This window comes from Engystomops pustulosus, chromosome 1 (assembly GCF_040894005.1).
Source record: "Engystomops pustulosus chromosome 1, aEngPut4.maternal, whole genome shotgun sequence".
Taxonomy (NCBI): Eukaryota; Metazoa; Chordata; class Amphibia; order Anura; family Leptodactylidae; genus Engystomops; species Engystomops pustulosus.
Genome location: NC_092411.1, coordinates 41,031,752 through 41,049,346, shown reverse-complemented (window position 1 = coordinate 41,049,346; position 17,595 = coordinate 41,031,752). Strand labels below are relative to the sequence as shown.

Genomic DNA, 17,595 nt, shown 5'->3' with positions numbered 1-17,595 from the left:
TTACTGATTTTGTAGAGTACAAATGAGGTAAAGGTAGTCATCCCTCGAAGAGGGGGTGTTCTACACAAACCTTCATACATACATTCATTCATACATTCATTCATGCATTCATTCATGCATTCATTCATGCATTCATTCATTCATGCATTCATCCATTCATTCATTCATTCATTCATTCATACATACATACATACATACATACATACATACATACATACATACATACATACATACATACATACTAATTGTACAGTGAATGTGGTTGTGCCAATGGTGGATAATACAGGTTGTTTGGGTGGCAGCCCAAGGCCCAAGCCACAAAATTTTATACTAAGAAGGGCCTTGACCCATGAAATTCTTGTAACCTTCTCCTGCTCTCAATTTACATTGAGCCACTTCAGGACCTTAGAAGGTCCTCCAAAGATCCTGAAACCATAAATTGAAAGAGACTCTTCCTCAATTTCCCAAGAAGCTGATTCTACTACCATATGTAGGAAGTGAATTCTGAACCTTTATGGGCTATAATATTCATACAGCCCAGCACCCATGGCAGTCAGTCTGCCCCTGGGCTGTGCAAGGATTCAGCGGTCTATATGTTTTGAGGATGAAAGCTACTTCTTGTGGCGCGGCTGGGGGTCAGGGTCAGTGTATGGAACTTTTTATCCAATGGGACATGAGCGATAGCGTTGTGACGGAAATTTTAGTTTTCTTGTTTTGGTTTTTCCCTTTAAATTCCCTCTGACCTTTTTTGTCCAAAATTTTAGAAATGGCAAACAGCGGCCGCTATGACGTGAAGTGTCGTGGGGCGGTCGCCCGTTCTGGGATGTCACCACATTAGCGCTCGCTCTTTAAACCGAGGGATTAGAAGATTTGTATTCTCCGCATTCTCGGCAGGTTCTAATGTTAACGTGGTCATTAGGAGATGATGAGATTGTAAAATGAGGCTGCAAATGCCTCATACAGTTTAATTCTACGTCTGTGTTATTTGGTTTTATTTTCGGTAGCTTGGCAATCAATATTCCCCATAGCTTGGTCAATACACGCCCCGTGCTTTCATCTCTTCTGGATCTTGCATATATTTTCTTCACTTTTTTTTTCCCCTCTTCTTCTTGTTTTAGCAGAACACAGTGCAAATTCCATCTTGTTTTCTGGGTGCGTGAGATTGTTACCAGCCTTGTTTCTCATTCAGGTCCTTGTACTAAATCATTACTGCCGTGTGAAGCCAAGTGTATCACATTTTCATTTAGTTATTTATCAGACTATCCAGGAGCAGAGATGCAAATACGTTTCCTCCATTTGTGCAATCTAGTTGATCTTAATGTTTTAAGTCAGGCTGAATGCTGTTTAACACGTAGATTCTTGCTCCTGTCTTTCAGCTTTGTGTAAACCCGAGCGTTTTTATTTATTTTTTTTCATTCCTTTTATTAAAGTTTTTGTTGCTTTTTGGCTTCAGACGTGAAGAGCTCCTGTACTCGGGGCTAGGAATATATTTTGGTAGTCACATCTTGCACCTCTGGGTCTGGTCTTTATCACTATGAACCTATTACATTTTCATAGCTAGCTGACCGTGGAGAAAAAAAAAAATGATAGAGCCCGCAGTGAGGCTCATTCACATCTGCGCTAGGTTTCTGTTATGAATTCATCCGTTTGTTTAAGGTTTTATTTTGTTTTGTTTTTTTTTGTTTTTAAGTAATGAGTTTCTAACCGCTGCTTCACTGTTTGTTTTATTTCATTTTAGTGTCTGCTACTTTAACTGATAATTTTCTACAAATCCATTAACCCCTTGGTGACCAGGCCCTTTTTTTGTTTTTGTATTTTAATTTTTCACCCTTTATTTTTTATTTTTTTTTTTTTTTTACACTCACTTGGAACTTTTCTATATCTCAAAGTAAAAAGCTGTGCGAGATCTTGTTTTCTGCACTTGCACTGCATAATGTTGGCATTTAATATTCCATGCCGTGTACTGGGAAGCGGGGAAAAAAATCCAAATGCAGTGAAATTAGTAAAAAAAATAAATAAATAAAAATTTCTTTATGACGTTCACTGAGCGCAGTAAATGACTTGTCTCCTATATTCTTTGTGTCGGTACGATAATGGGAATACTAAGTTTATATAGGTTTTTATGTTTTCATACATTTCCGAAAATGAAAACTTCCTGTACAAAAACAAATTCTTCATTTTGTCATCTTCTGGTGCTAGTAACTTTTACATACTTCACTATATGGAGCTGTGTGTTTTTTGCGAGATGAGATGAATTTTTCAATGCTACCATTTTGAGAACTCTACTGGCTTTTGATCACTTTTTGTTACATTTTTTTATAAGTTGCAAAATGTCGAAAAAGTGGCATTTTCAACTTTGGGAGCTATTTTCTGTTACTGGGTTAAATGCCAGGAATAACTGTTTTTATATTTTTATTATATTCATCCAAGACCTCCCATACACATTAATTCTCCCAAACCAGGTGTCCTCTGGTAACTCTTACATGATTTAAAAAAAAAAAAAAATTAAAGCCCTATCTGTCCAACTTTTGGGAAGCAATTCCTCCATACACATTGGTTGATTGGTTGATTGTCCGGCCCTGACAAATCTCATTATTATTAAGTATCAGAAAAACTTGCAGTTAGGACCCTAAATCAACTGCAGGTCCTTAAGAACCTATGGTTTAGGGTCCCAAATTGACCTGTATATAAGCTTTGTGTGGTGTCAATAAAGATAAAAAAAAACCTTTTTATACTTACCTGGATTGGACTCGCATCTTCAGATCCTGCACCAGCACCTCCTCTTGCAATGCGGGAAGTGAAGCCGGGACAGTACACCGCACCTACAGGCTTGCACAGGTTTTTTTTTTGTTAATCAATCGCTAAAAAAACATTCACTGGTCTATAAGGACTGGTTGGTGATTTAGTGTCCCAAATCGCCCTGACAGGTTCCCTTGAGTTGCAGTACCAGGCACCATCTATCGGAGGCGCTGCTTCTGAGATAAAGCCATCTCTTAATTAGCCTGTCTTGCCCCTTTTTATGATTCATGATTCATCAGTTTCACTTCCCATCGAACAGTTGATTAAAAATGAATCTATAGTGACTTGTTCCCCAGCCCATATCCACGAAAAACCAGGAAATGGCAGCACATCAGGAACATAGCAGCAATTATATCATATATCCTAAAAGGCCACAATAAGAGATCAACTTCAATCAATAATAGAATGTTAATGTAATATAATTGTTTAATTAAGTGTTCGTTAATATAGTTATCAGGGATGTAAAATGTAGAGTTCGGTATTTGTCTATTAAGAAAGCTGAAGAACCACTTTATGTGCCAGATCCACTCTAAAATGTGCCCAAAGGTGACGTAAATCTAAAATGTAACACTGTTACTGTGTGATATTTTTAGCACGCACCATTTTTTGCTAGTCTTCCCTCCTGTTGCATTGAACTTGGCAGCGACTTTTAGCAACTATGATGTCTACTATACAGAGGGACCCATAGAGAAGAGGGACTCAGCAGCATGGAGGATACTATACAGCACTAATTGGCAGTATAGCGAAGAATTCAGGCACTGGTATAACTTAAGATGCTTGTTATTATATGGTTGCACCCAGGCACAGAAGCCTTACAGGGATGGAAAACTTTCAGTTTCTTGGAGTTGTGCTATGAATAGTTCATTATAGTTAGGGGGGCTAGCTACAGGTTTTGCATTGGTGGTAAGCGGCCTGTCAATATAGCGCTAGAAGAAAGTACAACTTTCACCAGAAGCCACAGTCTGTTTCCCCTCTAAAGCTGCTTTCTCCTGCTCCTCTTCTCTCCATAGACCTCTATGGTAAGCAGGTAACCGGATCTCTCTGTAAACAGAACAATGTGAAATGCCAGATAATGATTGTTTTATATGTAGGGGAAGGAATAGTGGCATTTTTGTCCAATGATATATATTGGCAAGTTTCCTATATTTTCTAGTATTTTTATTGGTTTTATGCAATTTCATTGTGTCCATCAGTGGTCTTCATCAAAAACCATTCTTTTTGACGTGGCATGCATATAAACAACGGAGAGATTATTCCAGATAATCCCTTTACACAACTGCTTTGTTATACGTGCCAAGACATTTATTCCCTGTTCCCCTGTGTATAGGAGAACATGGGTCTGACCATGGGTTATTGAAGCACCAGTAGGCATGGGTGACTGGTTCATTTATTCCATTGGTGGGACTTCCAGCTATTCTGTGGATGGGGATAAGTGCTTTGGTGCACATAGCCTCTTAACCAATTTATGTACACACATCTGTACTAGATCTAGTTAAATTTTCAGGTATATATTCCAGGATAGTGGCTGGACTTGCAGCACTGGTGTGCAAGACCTCTTCAATGCACACCTCACTGACTCTCCCCTCTGCTGTAGGCTGTGTAGCAGTATAGTGAAGACCTCTCATACACCCGTTCTCCAAAATGCTTCATGTCCAGCTACAATCCTGGAATATAAATGTATTTTTACACTCCTGTACACACAAAGTTATGGAGACACAGATCTACAAGGCTGCTACCTGACACTGCCAGATGTGTAGGGTCAGAACTTCTGTATATTACTACATGGTAGCCGCAGTAGCTTCTGTTAATTTTTCACTTTTGGTTTCTCCAATAATCTTTAGCTTTTCTATGAGCATCACACAATGTCACGCTGCAGCCTGCTGTCGCTTCTGCTCGGAGCGCTGACAAGGACAAGCCAGTTACGGCTAGTAATATTCTAGAGTCTCGCTCTGTTCTAACCTAGTCCTTTGTTGCAGATGTTATTTTCCAGCCAACCCCGAGTAGATAAACTGTGTCTTGCGGTTTCCGAGAAAAGTAGGAATATGTCAGTTAGTCTCCAGCAGAGTTTATTCCCCGTCCCTTTGACAACAAAAGTATTTTATTTTTTGACCACTTTCATAATCTGCATTAAAGCAGAGATGGAGAGTGACACCTACTGGAGAATATGGGAATCGCTCTTGGTTCTAGAAACCGACTGAAAACGGCAAAGGCTCGGCAGATGTATATAGAGAGATTTGTATTATTCATTGCAATTTCTATATATTTCTCTAATATTTCTCTATATTGTTTTAGAAAAATGTTAAAATCTATGCATCTTTGTAGCCAACACTAAGGCACACATCATTGGACTGCAGATTTTCCTTTTGGATTGTCACTTATTTTGTTTTTTCCTGTGACCTGATCTTTGTATCTCATCCACTAGGGAATATACGGAGTATGAAACTCTAACATATTCTGTAAATCAAGTTATACAACACTGAGCTATTGGAGCACGAATGTTATATAGGTCATAGGAGAAGGTTGTCCCTGTCATTGTCCAATGGGCTTCTTGCTCTTGTGTATTATTCACCACGGCTACAGCATTACTCGTCTTCTAATTATTATAATTGTTTATTATTAATATTTTCATGGATCTTATAACACACTGGTTCTCAACCTTCCTTATGCCACAACCCTTTAATACAGTTCCTCAAGTTGTGGTGACCCCCCCCCTCCCCCCCCCCCCCCAAATTATTTTTGCCATTTTATAACTGTAATTTTTCTACTTTAGTAGTCAGTGATGCCCCACAGTAGCCTGCAGGCACAATGATGCCCCACAGTAGCCTGCAGGCACAATGATGCCCCACAGTAGCCTGCAGGCACAATGATGCCCCACAGTAGCCTGCAGGCACAATGATGCCCCACAGTAGCCTGCAGGCACAATGATGCCCCACAGTAGCCTGCAGGCACAATGATGCCCCACAGTAGCCTGCAGGCACAGCGATGCCACCAGTAACATATAGAAAAGAATTTGAATAAAATATACTTGCCTTGTTCCTCTATGTGCCTTCTCTTTGCTCTTGCCACTTCCGTCACTACGATGCTGGAGCTCTGCCCATGCAACGCGTGATGACCTCATCCGTCTCCCTGGGGCTGGTCATCTTTGGCCATAGGCCCTTGACCCGTTGCGGGAAGACCTGTCCTAATGCGTTGCCTGCTATGACACAGCTTGCGCGCTACCTTTTTGTGTGACCCAAAGGGGTCTCTACTCACAGAACCGCTGATCTAACCGTAGGGGCCAATAGGGTTGTCATCCATCATATCTCCCGTGTGGGAAAACCACCTTTGTTACATGTTACTTTACTGGTTTCTGTTATTGATATTATCCGGATGTGGGGTTCCTGGTCTGTGTCAAAACTAGATTTAATAAAAAATATTATGTTTTTTATTTCTTTTCTTCTCCCATTGGGCAGCCATTTATATAGGTTATTGTATTGTATACTCCTTGTTAAATGAATAGACTGCAAATTCTTGCTTCATTTGGCACCATCCATGCGAATAAACCATAGGCGGCTCTAATTGGGGGGTTTCTTCACTGAGCAGTCATACAGCTTTCATACAGCATAGATAACACTGGGAGGTTTTGTATGTAAGGAACATGGTTTTCTGTTGTATCCAGACGGCGCCTCTTGGTTTGGGGGATCACTATTACTATGATGCACTTTCCTGACATCCTCCAATACTAAACCATTACACAACCTGGGCCGACCAATTCTCAATGGGATCTAATTAGGAATGCGATGCAGTAAAAAGTAAAATTGGCAAAGATGCCAGAAGAATTTGTGTATCTAGAGTATGAAGCGCACCCATCCATAGGCGTTTCGGAGGAGACGGCGCCATTTTATCACTGCGCCAGGAGTATATTAAAGTTCGAATAGCAGCGTTGTTTTTGTCGTCGCAGGTAATGAGTTGTATTTTCTAAGACAATGGAAAGACATCAGTGCACACATTGCGGTGCCACTCACCTATTGAAACCCCATTAGTATAATGACTTCTTGATGTTACATCAATGTGCTTTATTTATAAAATATTGAGCAAATTAAATGGCCTATTGTATGAAGGAGAAGGAGGGAAGCTGCTAAATTACAGGTGTAGCAAACAAAACCATTGATAATTGCATCAATAAATTTTCAGTCCCCTGCTCTGTGCGGAGGAGATATGCGGTGCCTGCCATTAATGCTCACGCTGTGCCGGTAATGTCATTACAAATATATTGCTGGGGTTTTATACTTCTTTATCTGGAGCCCCCTCCATCTTCATGGAGCCGTTACGGTGACTGCTGTGCTCTGCACTAAACTTCTCCAGGAAGAAGAGGTGAATCAAACCTGTCCTTAGCCGTGATGTACGATAAGCTTGAGGATCGGTCACTTGTATTACACCACAATATAGTTGTAAGCCTTTGAAAGTCACCAATGGAGTCTAATATTTGCCTTGTATAGCAAATATCCAATGTACAGCTCACCTGCTTTAGAAACCTTATCAACGCCAGGGGGGAAACATGGCCTTATATTTATCACCTCACAGCAATCTCTTTTGCTTAGGGATTAGGTAATGACATCCACTTTTAGCCTATGTGCAGTTTAGATGAGAAGTGATGAATTATTATATTGTGACCGTCACTTAATGGAAGCCTAACATTTGATTTGATGCATTATGAAGCACACACACCTTGAGACTGCTGTAGCTACACTGATGCAGGATCATATCTTGGTTAATCCCCGAGTTGAGGTGTTTTGCTCAAAAAACAATTCTAACATTCAGGACCCTTGGAAAGCTGGGTCAGGCTGGCTGTCTACATAAACACATTACACACGAGCTTGTCATTACACATGGAGGTTAGTACACAGCAGCTGGGGGATGGTGCAGCAATTGATTATTCTGTCTTCAGGCATAACTCGGGGATTACATCATCCTCTCCTGCAGTGAATAACTCAGGTGCTAGGAGAAGTGCTGAACCAGCCATAGAAGCCACAGAGCTTCATTATCATAATGTTATATCTGTTTTTTCAGCAAAACCACTAAGCACAAGGTTTAGCCAAGATATGCTTCTGCATCAGTGTAGCTACAGCAATCTCAAGGCATGTTTGCTTCATAATGCATCAAATCAAATGGTAGGTTTCTTTTAAGTCTGTTTGCGCTGAAGACATTAAGTACAGAGTTGGTAGGTCCCATATACATTCACGACTGTGACTCTTTTCAAATATAGGACCCCTGTTCTCCTCATCTATGCTGGGGACTCCTAAAGGGGCTGTCCACTTTCAGCAATTAATTGATATTGTGTGCATAAGGAAAAGTTATACAACTTTCCAATATACTTTCTGTATCGATTCCTCATCGTTTTCTAGATCACTGCTTGCTGTCCTGCTATAGATGCTTCCATGTTTACTTCCAGTGGATAGAAATCTGTTCATGGTCTGGGATGGACATGCAGATGCACGCCTCGTTATAACACACAGCTCTAATTGCTCTCTATGATAGTAACGAGGTGTGTGACCATGGACAGATCTCTATCCACTGGAAGTAAACATAAAAGCTTTCTATATCAGGACAGCAAGCAGAGATCTGGTAAACTATGAAGAATCGATACAGAATATATTGGAAAATTGTGGAAATCGCCTTTAAGAATTCACCTACCCTGATGATGGGTAATGCATTGCCATGGATCCCCTCCCCTATAGTGTCCATATGAAAAGGTCATATATCCAATTCAGTCGTATAGACGTCACAGTCCCGGCCACCCATATGTTGTCTTCTCATGTACCGTTGAGAAAATTCTATTCAGCCATTGAATGAAACTTCTATTTATGACTTTTTAGCCTTTGCTCTATGTATTTCGTAAATCCTGTGCGGTTACAATAAGATCAGTTATGTTTAGAAAATCACAAAATTAAGCAAATGAATAATGTTCTGCAACAAGAGTCTCCGACTCTTATTATAACCGGCTCGGTAGTCATTGGAGAAGAGCTGAATCAATGGATGTGAACCTGGAGAGTAATCTGTGATGCTTTGTGTACTTGTACCACATTGTATGCATATTATACTATCCGACATATCAACCTTGATTTGTATGTTTTTTTTGTTTTTGATTCAATGCACAATAGATGGTAGTAACACAAAATTGCTTTTGTAGTTTACAAGTGTAAAATCTTCAATTGTAATATATCTTTATTACTGTCTATTTTTTATTTTATTTTTTTTCATCAACTCTGTAGTCTATTCAATGTTTAATGGAAATCTACCATCAAAATCCATCATGATAAACCAGGGACACCTGAATTCTTCTTATATTTGTTATCCATGGCCTCCTTTCTTCTAAAAATATTGTTAAAATTATACCAATGAGAAAGAACTGTTCCTCAGGGGGTGTTACCAGAACCCCTCCATGCTGTAACCTCGCAGGCTGTCTCCCCTCCCCCTCTGCTCCCTCAGAACTTCCTCCTCCCTCTACCTGAGATAATCTCACACAGTGGCAGGGGGAAGTGCTCCTGGACAGAGCCATTCATTAGCATTCATTAGCATAATTTAAATGTTTATTTCAGAAGGAAGAAGGCAATCGATAACGAATATAATACGATTACCTGGATCTATGAGGAAGTGTCCCTGGTTTATCATAGTGGATTTTATCATGGTGGATTTCCAGGGAAGGGTGCTCTTGTGTACATGTGTATTGAGTGCAGGAACAAATGTTTGAGGATTTCATGAGTGAAGATCCTTCTCAGTATAAAAATTTGGTGGGTGGTTTGAGTGGTCATGCCCCCACCCCCATAGAAGGTTTTGGGACCCAGGCTAACGCTCAAACCGCCTATATTATAATCTACTACTGACCAGAGCCCCTCCGTGCTGCAGCTTTGCGGGCTGTTACACTGTCTCATACCACCTTCCAGACGCAATACATTTAGGCTAAAAATAAAACCTAAATCCTCAGCTTGAACCCGCCTTTGCTGACGCGTATGAACTTTTCCACTTTCTAGACCTGTTCCTACAGATATACGGTATCTATATTTCCTCATAAATCTGGAATACCTCGTCTGACCGCACGGATTCCATAATATGGATGTGTATCGGTCACTAGATGCAGATGCCGTCGTCTTGTCATCTCCCTTTAATGGAAGACCCCATAACATCTGATAAATATTTGAATACTAGTAATAAAATATTCACTATATTGTACTGGATCTGTTTATTGAAACCTCTCTGTGATCTATTATGAATATTAATGTTGGCCTGGGCAGGATTTTCGTGTTATGTTTTATTTCATCCCGTCGTGGCAGTGTTGTATCTGGAAGACGTCTAGATCCGCTTCCCCTACGTGTTAATGACTCGGCTTTATTTAGAAGTTGTTGGCACACTTTCAGCCTTATTGCCTGTTTGTTGGCACATTAAGCCTCGTGTGCTGTTAACCTGTGGCTCTCCAGTTGTTAGCCAGCGACAACATCCAGCCCGCTGTGCGACTTAATAGAACCGTGATCCACGCGGCTTTTCTTCTACGCAGCATAAGCCCACATGTTCTTGAGAAAAGCCCCAGAGGGATCAATGATTTCTCTCTCCTTTTCTTCCGTGTTCCCTCTGCGGAATGCAAAGCCCTGGTGTAAAATACCCATGTCACAGTGCCATGCCGCAGGAGAGCAATGGAAATGGGCTTCTATATGTGCCGGAGAGTGGGATGTGTGACTGCAAGGGTTAAGTCGTCAGTACCTATAAACTTGCCCGTTTTAGTAACTAATGAACAATTCGGAATTGACAATTGGCTGTTACTATTTATCAGCGGGGGACTCTTGCACATTGCTACACTGTCCAATCAGAGCTCACAGTGGGATTGGACACACCTCTTTGACAAGTGTAGTGACCATGCCTAGATCTAATACATTTCTAGGAATAACAGAGGGACGGCGCGATGCAGGTTCTAAGGAAAGATTATTCAGAATTGTTATGTTAGTGTATCTAGTAAAACTGATATAAAAAATGCATCCGTTTTTGTCCGTTTTTAATTGCGCAAAATCAGAAAAACTGACAAAAACGCATGCGGTTTCAAAAACGATCTGTTTGTTACGATCTGAAAACGCACCAACTAAAAACGGCCTAAAATCGCCATGTGTGACATCACCCTAAGTCAAGAGAGCGGACCTCCTTGTTAAATTCCCCTATGATGACTGATAAATACTAGACAGCACTTGTGGTGGCATAATGGCGCCCACACACATTGCATGTTACGTGCTGAGAATTGTGGCGTAAGGGATTTATCTATAATATAGGCAGTTTGGGCGGTAGCAGGGGGCCCATGGCCAACCAAACACTTGACCACATTTCATACTGAACCTTCATCCATGAAATCCTCGTACATCTGTATGCTCTCAATACACGTGTACACAAGAGTCATTTCAGGACCTTTTAAAGGTCCTCAAAGAGTCATGAAACCACAGATTGAAAGCTGGCAGAAGGGACACATCCTCAAATCTCCAAGACTCTTGTTCTAGTACCATATGTAGGAAGTGATTCCAGACTTGTGGGGGCTATAATATTCATACAGCCCAGGGCCCATGGCAGTCCTAATCCGCCCCAGGGCCAGATATACACTGCAGGAAGTATATAAGATGATGCTTGTAGAAGGACTGCAGAATTTCTGCTGGGGAAATACTCTGCAGCCATTGTGTCCCATGTGCAGACGGCCAACATGTCCCTCGGGGTGGGGGGATAGAGCTTCTAGCATCATGATGCTGCTCGGAGTTCAGTCTGTGAAATGTGACTGCTACGTGGTCAGCGCACGTATACCAATAAGCCGAAAGACGCCTTTCACGTCCTGGGTTTAAAACCAATATATGAGTCTGTTCTTATGTGTTCGGGTCTCCACCCATACAATGTAATGTAACGTATAAAGGTCTGCAGTATAAGATTGCGCTGTACAGGGAAATGTCATATTACGTGTACATAATGATGATCCTACACTTTGCTCTCTTCTTATGCTTGAAGAATTTCTATAACTTTGTGTGGGTGATGACCCGCATGTTTATGTGTGGTTCTGATGTCAAGATGACACTAACTAACGTCAGTGTTGTGTTTCATTGCAGAGTGCGGCGGCTGCGCCCAGTCCTGTTTTGGGAAACATGCCCCCAGGGGATGGGATGCCAGTGGGTCCAGTCCCTCCTGGATTCTTTCAGGTATGTGCAGACTAAACATCAACACCGAGGCGGCTGCCTGCAGACTCCTCACTCCATGCTGCGTGTGATCAGCTCCCTCTTATCCATCACCCTATACTAACCTCATCCACCTCATATTATGCTACTTGTAAAGCTCATTCAGACGTGATCTATAGGGTGTCACTGCACCAAGTCAGTGGCGCCAAATATTCCATACCATAGGTAACAGCCTATAACCTCGTACATTATGTCAGAATGAGAATCTTTCATATAGATATTTTCCAATAGCCACTGGTTGTACATAGTGTTTACTTGTGTGTGTGTGTGTGTGTATATATATATATATATATATATATATATATATATATATATATATATATATATATATATATATATATAATATGTGTGTGTGTATTATTGTAGCATTGCTATTGAATAGCAAGTATAAACGACAATACCTGTCTGATGTCAGGCTACTCTGTTATCATATAACCAGGGGGACTCTTTATTGACAGTACTGACCAATAATTACAGGGACTTTTCAGTGACTTCATTGTTGGTGATGCTGATCGCGCCTCCATCCTATTTTATTGCCCAATGAGTGCAATTTTTTTCTTCACCTTCCTAAAACTATCTAGGACCAAAGGAGGGGTGTGAAGCTGCACGGCAATTAGTAATCTGTTTTAGCACAACACAAATTTAGGGGAAAACAAACAAACTTGCCTACTTTTCCAGAACTTTTTGTAAGCAAGTCACAGTTCTGGAATAGTAAGTTCTCGTTTGGCGGGATCTAATGTAATTTTGGTACTTTGTGAAAAAGGAGCATAACCAGTATGTTCAGCGCCCACACCCCAAAAGGACCCTGCTTTCTTATTTTATAATGATGAAATCACTTTTGTAGTCTTGAGCTTCTTGTAATGAGCCGTGCTCCAATGTCATCATTCTGGGACCAGATTTTGTCACTAAAAGTTTTCTTTAATGACGGCACGCAGAGATCTTAAACTTGACTTGACTCAAGCAAAATATGACTCGTCTCTGCCCATTTTCATATGACTTTGGAGTTTGTTTGTATTTTTAAATAAATAAATGGTTGAGATTTGCAGGGAATTCTTGAAAGAGCATCCACTGAGAGGGTGGTGAAGGGGTACAATCTGGTGACAGACTCCCTTTAGACTCTTTACATCAGACATTCAAAAAAACTCTAATGACCCAATCGTGAGAACCTGCAGGTCCACCCAAATGAAGAACATAATGTCCTGACAAAGGCTACAGCTTGTCTGGCCAGGACACGTCGCATGAAGAATGGCGAGATCCAGTCCTACTATTTATATAAGCAGAACAATTGATTCAGACTTCATACGGAGCGCTCAGACGCTCTTCATTCTGCTCCGTCATGTGGCGCGGATGCATTTTATTTTTGAACCATGTTTTTCTGCCAGTCTGTTCCTGACGCATAGGAAATGTCTGTTCTAGATTATTAGGATTCACCTTGTCACAGGGAGAAAAAAAAATCTCTGACTATAGCTAAAGGCCAATTCTCTCAAATAACTGGTGTTGGTGGCAAGAATTTTTCACAAAGTGTCCCCGTCACCCATAAACTTTTTTTTTTTTTTTTTTAAGAGCAAATTCCACATTCACTGATGATGACCAAGAAACTTGCACAGCACAGCTACATTAGGGAAAAGGAGCTTGGCTGCAATACTACACACAACCTGTGCACCAGTGTGGCGCTATTTTGCCATGAAAGTTGTTTTATTTTCCCAACCCTTTTGTTTCAGCCACCTAACAGATGATCTAATGCATGTGATAGAAGGCCAAGGAGATTTTTTTAAGTATTTCAGTGCTTATTTATAAATATAAGATCCCATTTTTAGCTGTGAAGTCATTGATGTATAGGGGGGGATAATGCCACCAGATTAGGGGATGAAATGTCCTTTCTAGAATTTCAACGTCACCCATCTCCCCAAAATTTATTTAAAAATGAGTTTTATTTTGCCTGAGGCTGCAGGGGGAGAGTCACTTCAGACACCCCTATCTTCGGTTTTATAGTACTTATAGATAGACTTTTGCTGTGATATTAAAGATAAGAATCTCATCTTTCAGATCCCATCAGTCTTATGGTCCTTATGTGAGCTACAGAACCAGCAATGGAGGCATTTAAAGGGAACCTGTCACTTCTGTAAAGCCCCATAAGCCTTAAACAGTAACTTATTCATTGATATGTATGTGTCTAATAGCTGCTAGTATGAATGCTGTAAATACTTTTATTCTTCTCTGGTGTAGCAGATATCCAGTCAAGGAGGCGGGAAGTTCAGTTTTCCAGTCAAGGTTGTCACCTGTCACTTCAGTGTCACCCAGTGAAGCTGACTGGAGACACACATGGCCCCCTCCCATCTATTCCTCACCCTGCCATATGCCTCCTTACTATTCAGCAGTTCATGTGATGTGACCGGGGTGATGTCAACTGCTCACATGAAATCACAGAATGCCTCCATGGACTTCTACACCTCTCCATCCTCCATGGAAACCAGCTGTGATTTCATGCGATCAGATACATACATGGCTTCCAAAAAACCAGCAAAAATCCAGCACTCAACGGTGGCGTATAAAAATCTGTTCCTTTATTCTTTAAAACAGGCTTGATATGTTGTACATGTGTATACATCGCAACAAAATGATTGAATACATGCATGGGGTACATTTTGCACATATGTAAAGGGTATAGGACCTTAGATGACCTCACCCTGGTCACAGGACATGAATGTAACACAAGGCACCATTTAAAAAATATTGACACGATATTTCCCATCTTTTATATAGAGCTTTGCACGTCTGTAGTTCAATATTAGCAGACGGATCCTAAGTACAAGGAGGCAGAGCAGTGATTTGAAGAAACACAGAGATGGTGGTTCATTGGGATCTTGGGAGAGGAGAAGTCAAGAAGGCAAATTTGCATATCAGAATATGGCTGTAATTAAGGCAGAGTTGCCCACTTTTACGAACACTAAGACAAACTGCACTACTATCATGCTGCGGGCAACACATTCATGACAATCGGTTCTTGTGCGGCACATTTGTGTCGTACTTGCTGACATAAATGTGGCGGGCAGTGCGAATATGCACCTGAACACCCTTTGCTTTGCACAGAGTTGTGTCACAGAGGGCACAGTGCAGCCGCTACACAATACTAGCGCGGACAGTTCATAAATACATGTGCAACCAGTTTGACTGGATGGGAAAGCTCTCCCGCCTCCTTGACTGGATGGGAAAGCTCTCCCGCCTCCTTGACTGGATGGGAAAGCTCTCCCGCCTCCTTGACTGGATGGGAAAGCTCTCCCGCCTCCTTGACTGGATGGGAAAGCTCTCCCGCCTCCTTGACTGGATGGGAAAGCTCTCCCGCCTCCTTGACTGGATGGGAAAGCTCTCCCGCCTCCTTGACTGGATGGGAAAGCTCTCCCGCCTCCTTGACTGGATGGGAAAGCTCTCCCGCCTCCTTGACTGGATGGGAAAGCTCTCCCGCCTCCTTGACTGGATGGGAAAGCTCTCCCGCCTCCTTGACTGGATGGGAAAGCTCTCCCGCCTCCTTGACTGGATGGGAAAGCTCTCCCGCCTCCTTGACTGGATGGGAAAGCTCTCCCGCCTCCTTGACTGGATGGGAAAGCTCTCCCGCCTCCTTGACTGGATGGGAAAGCTCTCCCGCCTCCTTGACTGGATGGGAAAGCTCTCCCGCCTCCTTGACTGGATGGGAAAGCTCTCCCGCCTCCTTGACTGGATGGGAAAGCTCTCCCGCCTCCTTGACTGGAAAAAATGAAAGAGAAGAAGAATAAAAGTTGTTTTTGTCACACATCAGCAACGCAGAGTAACAGAATTAGGATGACTGTGCAGGTACTGCAGGCATTTTTTTTAGCTGATCGGAGGTGACAGTATCCCTTTAAAGAAATGGGCAGTAACTGGATCTTAATCTGAGTACCAAATTTTTAACTATATGACCCTTCAAGTAGTAGGGACAAGCTATTGACATCAGCCTTTCCACTTTTTGGGAGATCCGTGAAACTGGATGACACACGGATGTGGAGGATTACACACTGATGATACACGAACTGCAAAAACTAATAACTAATTCATTGTGTCTGAATCAAGAAAAGGTCATATACATGTATCCTAAGGACCAGGGTAGAGGAGGGAATGCTGGAAATGATGATGTTATCTGAGGACCCATACAGTGTCCTGTAACATTTCAGTATATTGTCCCGGTAGACCTTCAGCCATGATTTGTCCACATGCCTAAAGCAATCAGCACACGTTGGGGAATTCCTCTACATGACCGTTTTCATCGGCTTTTGATTTTCTGTGAATTGTTGGGGTGGATCTGGATTTGCAACCTGAAACAATGTCATGTCCAGGTGCTGGCTCTCAATCAAAGGTAATTTACGTGATATAGTGCCAGCTGCTAACACTTGTTAGCGCCCCCTTAATGGCAGTTAACGAGCACTGAATGACAAGTTATATTGTCTATGAGCGTTGTTAGTGCCGATACCATCCGCTGCTTTCTTGGGGATCATGATGTCCTACCACCGGCAGGTTTCCCTCTTCTCTTGATGGCCCATTTAGCCCTCGATAGGACTCGGGATAGATCGGATCTGGTTACATTTCTTCCTGTACCTCCTCAATAATTGTCATTCGCTCCCGGTCTAGAAGGGAACTAGTATTTAAATATTTAGGTGTCTCTGTTAACTCCTCTGCTCAGCGTGACAGGAGCCTCACTTATTACCTTTTTATGAGCCAATTCAGAGAACGTAGCAATTAACGTATCATCGTCTCCGGCAGACATGATTGACAGCTCTTCCTTTAATGATGGCTATTTCCGAACACACGCGGCTTACATACTAGAAAGCCTGAAGGAGAAACCTAGCTAATGTTACGTTAAGCCTAAAGTACCGAGCTCTCCGGCTCATCCCCGACCCCACCGTCCCCTCCTGTCATGGTTATTCTCTCAAGTTATAAAATGTTCAGCGTCAAGCAGATTGTGTTTTATGCTCATTACCGTAACATTAAACTCCTAAAGATCTTTTAAAAATCTGCAAAAAAATATCTGCTGTAATTTCACAGACTCTCTAAAGGAAAATAGACGGATAAAAATCAACATGGTAACGTACAGATTTAGCGGGAACAGTTCCAAGCCATCAAGTTTGGGGCCAATTTCTAGAAAGTATAGCGGCTCATGGGTGTGCAGCCTGTGCCAATGCTGCTGTCTCCTTATATGACATCGCCGCCACCTAGTGGACAGTTTAATGGGAGACAAGTGTTTGGCAGGTGAAATGCAAGGCCTGGATAAATGTCATTTGGATATTCAGCAATGTTTGGATAGTTTTCTCACAAGGATGGTAGGTTGTGCATGAATAGTTATAATGATGTGATGTGAAATCTTTGGGTTTTTTTTAGAAGCTCTGAAGTCTGCAGTATGTATGTGCAAATTACTAATCCACACTGTGTTAGTGGACGTACACCTAGCTGCTACAACTCCCCTCTCCTTTTTCCATAGAGCTTCATTTTAATCTGACTCAACACTTGCTAGCAAGATGGAATTCAGCAGATAGTAAAAAGTTTGGATTATAATATGCGA

At 41.7% G+C, this 17,595-nt stretch overlaps 1 protein-coding gene across 3 annotated transcripts in view; it reads left to right on the top strand.

Annotated features, from left to right (window-relative positions):
- Positions 1-17,595, top strand: part of SSBP2 (single stranded DNA binding protein 2) — a 115,389-nt gene that overhangs the window by 82,161 nt on the left and 15,633 nt on the right. For all 3 annotated transcript variants that reach the window (XM_072139245.1, XM_072139236.1, XM_072139253.1), the window contains exon 5: positions 11,904-11,993. In XM_072139245.1, the coding sequence (XP_071995346.1) occupies positions 11,904-11,993 (90 nt within the window). The remainder of the gene's footprint in view (positions 1-11,903; positions 11,994-17,595) is intronic.